The sequence below is a fragment of the Sinocyclocheilus anshuiensis genome, unplaced genomic scaffold (assembly GCF_001515605.1).
Source record: "Sinocyclocheilus anshuiensis isolate Anshui unplaced genomic scaffold, SAMN03320099.WGS_v1.1 scaffold810, whole genome shotgun sequence".
Lineage (NCBI taxonomy): Eukaryota > Metazoa > Chordata > Actinopteri > Cypriniformes > Cyprinidae > Sinocyclocheilus > Sinocyclocheilus anshuiensis.
In genome coordinates, this window is record NW_015542409.1 from 219710 (window position 1) to 224819 (window position 5110).

The following is a 5110-nucleotide window of genomic DNA, read 5'->3' on the forward strand; positions in this document are numbered from 1 at the left end:
AGAGAGAGAGAGTGAGTGAATTCTTCTTTCTGTCCTGGATGGCTCCACTTTTACAGCACAACGTCTGATTTACTACTTAGAAGCTTCTGGACTTTACCAACACACCACTGAGTGCTAAAGCAGACGGATGGAGTGGCATAGAGACAAAACACACACAAACAGCCATCCTGGACTAAAAACAGCGCTTCTCTCTGATGAAAATGCTTTGCTTGCAGGAAAAGAGGCTTGAAGATTACTACTGTGATAACTGAGGGTCTGGACACACATTTTCCACTGTGCTGTCCACCACTTGTGTTAGAGGGCCGTTTTCATCCAAACATAGTATATCTCTATCAACATTCTGTCATAATGATTTAATAACTATATTCAGCAGCCTTTGCTGATTTTCCTTTTAAACTACATTATCAGTTATTTTATTTTTTTACATATTTAATTTATTTTATTTTATTTTAGTTTGTTTATAAGGCAAGGTAAGTTTTTTACTAAACAAAGAATCGCCAAATCGCACAACAGAGTGCATTTTACAGAAGCCCTGGAGCTATTAGGTTTTTTAGAAAAACTGCTGATGTGCACTTTCACACAAACACAGATGTGTGGAGGTCATTGCACGAGCAGAAGTCTTGGTTTTGAGAAGTGAGTAGTGAGAATGAGCAAGCAGTGTTACAGAGTGTGTACTGGGAACAAAATAGATGTTCCCATCAGCCTCCACTGAGGGTTTCAGAATGGCAGACAAGACATGCAATTCTACAGGGTTGCTAAAAAAGAAAATAAAAGAACCAGCTCAACCTCTGCTCGACTAGGCCATTCTGCCTGGACACCTACTAGACCTGTTGCTTCAACACCACGGCCAGTTAAAAAGCAAACAAACAGGTTGGGGAGGCAAGATTCCTACACAATGAGGTTACTTGTGAAGTGCAAGTTCTTCTTGATTTACTTGGTACCCCTCTAAAATATTTGAATTTTAACTTAAGACGGTTGACAACATTTTTTTCCGTCCAAGATGCAATGTACTGTATGTCTGATTACATATAAGAACTGTTTAAATTTTGTTTTTATAATCTTTTTGTTTTAGTTTATTTTGGCTTGTGTAACTCAATAAAATCAGAATTTCAGGTTAAATTTAAAGAAAAAAAGGTGGCCAAAAAAATCTCAACAAAAAAAACCCATCTTTTAAAAAAATGTCTAATACATTAAAATACATGTCACACAGTTTTGCCTTTTCTATTCTAAGTAAAATGTATTAAATATTAAAATTATATTAAATATTTAATTTATTTTGGCATATATAAAGGAGAAGAAAAACTACACTTAAACTTAAGACTAAAAGTAATTGTGCCCAAAAGATATCTCTGTAGATTTCAGTGAACCTGACTAAGATGCATATCAGTGCTTTCCATCCCTGAGATTATTTTTTGTGTTATATTTTGACTGTTACTTATATGGCAAGGTGCTGATTGACAGTGTTGACTTGTTGGTTTGTACCAGGGTTCATTCGTGCTGTATTTCCAGTAGGTTTAGCTCATTTCACATGTTAAAGGGGTCATATGATGCTATTTCAATTTTTCCTTTCTCTTTGGAGTGTTACAAGCTCTTGGTGCATAAAGAAGATCTGTATAGCGCTTGTTGTTTTTCATTTCTCTGATCACAAATGCATACATGGTTTTATGTTTATGCAGCGCGATACGCAACGCAATGCGTAAAAAGACAGTATAAGTCATTATAATCAGTAATTATGCCCCCACTGGATGCAACAAATGCCTCATTTGTAATGAGTTTTATTGGTTTTGTATCGTCCTGCTGGGAGACGGCATCACAGTATGTTAAGGGGCGTAACATTTCCGTCACACGCTTGAGGTATTCGGCCAATCACAACACACTGGATAGCTGGCCAATCAGAGCACACCTCGCTTTTCAGAATGATGAGCTTTGTAAAAATCGACACGTTTCAGAAAGACGGGGCATAGAGGAGGAACAATAATGTACATTATGTGGAAAAAATGTGTTTTTTGAACCTTAAACCACATAAACACATTGCATTACACCAAATACACAAAATAATGTTATTTTTTGCAACGTCATATGACCCCTTTAATGTTTTTTTGCTCTCTTGTGCAGCTGCACAGGATCAGCGGGTTCAGTGCGCCTCAGGTGATTTGTGCATAGTGGTCAGAGGGTGTGGCTTTCTTAATCACAAGACAAGCTCTTGGCATATGGGTGTGTGGCCCTACATTAGCGGCAGTGTGTGTTTGTGTGTCCTTGTTCCTAACCCTCCCTTTTTTATGTGTTTTTCAGGAAAAAGCAGACACCAACTTCAACTCTTCACAGCTACGCTCAGACATCGAGGTCAGTCAACCCTCAATGCTGTGCATATCTGTTTTCAGACATTCGCACAGCTGCAGTCATCACCATAACTCACTGTTACAACACAACACGCTTTCATTCACAACGCCTCAGTGATAAATCAGCAGACTGCATGCTCAGATTACACTGATTTGTGTGTCATCAGTGATTAAAATCAGTGTGTGTGTAATTGCAATAATTAACCACAGTGTATCCACAGGAATCGTTTGGCATCAGCAATGAGGTGTCCACTCCAGAGACTGAGAGAAAGTAAGAAAATCTCAATGCACTCAGTAATGTTTAGTGGCTGGTTGTGTCTTACATTTACAAAGGGAAACAAAACTAATGAACCAGATCTAGGATAGTTTTTAATATCTAAACCATCAGCTTAATGGTTTACCCAAACCTAAAGGACAGTTTGCAGGCTGTCTGAATTGAATGCGACTGCTGACCTCTCAGATATATGATCACACACATCAGATCTGCTCGAACAGCAGCCATATCACCCTGCAGCCCAAGACTGGTTGCTCACTGAAGCTAAGCAGGGTTGAGCCTGGTCAGTACCTGGATGGGAGATCTCCTGGGAAAACTAGGTTGCTGCTGGAAGAGGTGTTAGTGAGGCCAGCAGAGGGTGCTCACCCTGTGGTCTGTGTGGGTCCTAACGCCCCAGTATAGTGACGGGGACACTATACCGACAAAAAGCACCATCTTTCGGATGAGACATTAAACCGAGGTCCTGACTCTCTGTGGTCATTAAAAATCCCAGGATGTCTTTCGAAAAAGATTAGGGGTGTAACCCCGGCATCCTGGCCAAATTCGCCCATATGCCTCTAACCATCATGGCCTCCTAACCATCCCTTATCTGCTGATTGGCTTCATCACTCTGTCTCCTCTCCACCAATAAAGCTGGTGTGTGGTGGGCGTTCTGGCGCAATATGGCTGCCGTCGCATCATCCAGGTGGATGCTGCACACTGGTGGTGGTTGAGGAGATTCCCCCCTTCTATGTAAAGCGCTTTGAGTGCCCAGAAAAGCACTATATAAATGTAAGGAATTATTATTATCCATCCCCCATCTACCCCTGAGTGTATGTGTGTGTACGAATGGTTGTGAATTCCTCCATTTTACTTCTTCACATCTTGGTGCTTCCAGGCTTCCTTCCTTCCGTTCATTGTTCTTAGATGTTTCATATGAAACTCGCTCATTAGAGAGAGGAAGAAAGAAATTCAGACCTAAGTGAGACTCCGTGAGTTTATAGTACACAAGGGTGTTAGTCAAGCTGACGAAATGAACTTTCTTTAGCATTATTGCTTAAATCGAACACAATGACATAATCTGTGCCGACACAATTGTGTAATTGACAAAGGTCAGTTTGCTTAATTTAAAATGTATTAGTCATGTCGTGAATTTCAGAATACTAGAGTTTTTGTGAAGATGAGGATTTTAAATGAATGATGTCAGTGTACAAACAGCTCTGTGTCTCCATGCATCTTGTCCATGTTGATTGCTTTTTCCTGTGTCGATGAACAGTCCACGTGCCACGGGAAAGATTAAATTCTACCGCTGTCATCCACACTCTCTGGAGAGAAGTAGTATGCTTGGATAAATGTAAAACATATGGAGCTGACACATCTTTCATCATTTATATATCTCTGGGGTCCTATGCACATGTGGCTAGATTTGACTGGTACTCTGCTTTGTGATGCCTGTGAAACTAGCTTTGACTGACAAAAGCTAGCTTAAATTTTTCACTCAATATTGATATTTAAAAACAGTTGATTTAACTCTTTAACCTGTTTGTTTGAATGGATTGATATTGGATTGATATAATTTGTTAGTTCAACAAAAAAATGAAAATTGTAATTTTCTCACCCCTATGTTGTTCCAAAACTTTATTTTACGGAACACAAAAAAATATATATTTTGAAGAGCACTGGAAACCAAATAACATTTTAGTCCATTGACTTTTTCAAAAACAAACAGTTTTTCAAAATCATTTTATTTAGTCCGCTTAAATCTACTCCTGCAAGCTCATGTTCACCTGCCTTCACTTTTAAATGCATTGCCCACATCTCAAAATGCAATCAACAACCGATACATAGAATCAAGATCTGTCGATACTTCCGTTTCATTGTGATTTTTAAGTATTATGTGAGAGCAGATTTTATTCTTTCCGCTTTGATATCTGCACAGAAGCAATATGTTAGATGTCTGCCATATCGCAGTTCAAATCGTAATCATAATATTTGTCATAATCGCAATATGATTTTATGCAGCCCTATTTCATATCCTATTCTTTAGAACTGTCTGTGACATTATCAGCATAGTGCCATACCGGACAAAACAGTCTTTGCCAGACTACACGGACTTCCTGTCTGTATGATTAGAAGAAGCTTTGGCCTCCAGAAAGGCTGTTCACGCTGAACAGCAGAGAACCCGATGACAGTGAGAGATGTGTTTTTGTGTGTGTGTGTGTGTGTGTGTGTGTGTGTGTGATGGTGATAAAGTGATGATCCAGATAATCTCTTTACTGTTCATTCAGGAATGTGTATGTGTGTGTGTGTGTGTGTGTGTGTGTGTGCGATTGTGTGTGAGTTTAGAAGCCCCTTCATTCTTATGTTGGCAGAGTCTTCCTCTAAATACATGCTACTTGGTTTGTATTTCAAATAAATTGTTCTTTTGAACTTTCTATTAATCAAAGAGTATTTCTGTCATGACAACTCTCGGAGGGATTGGCATGGTAATGTACATGACAATGTTAATGTATTTGTT

At 39.1% G+C, this 5110-nt stretch overlaps 1 protein-coding gene across 5 annotated transcripts in view; it reads left to right on the top strand.

Moving 5' to 3' along the window:
• LOC107693212 (SAM and SH3 domain-containing protein 1-like) overlaps positions 1–5110 on the top strand; it is a 52238-nt gene that overhangs the window by 19487 nt on the left and 27641 nt on the right. For all 5 annotated transcript variants that reach the window (XM_016492498.1, XM_016492501.1, XM_016492500.1 and 2 more), the window contains exons 3-4: positions 2293–2343; positions 2561–2610. In XM_016492498.1, the coding sequence (XP_016347984.1) occupies positions 2293–2343; positions 2561–2610 (101 nt within the window). The remainder of the gene's footprint in view (positions 1–2292; positions 2344–2560; positions 2611–5110) is intronic.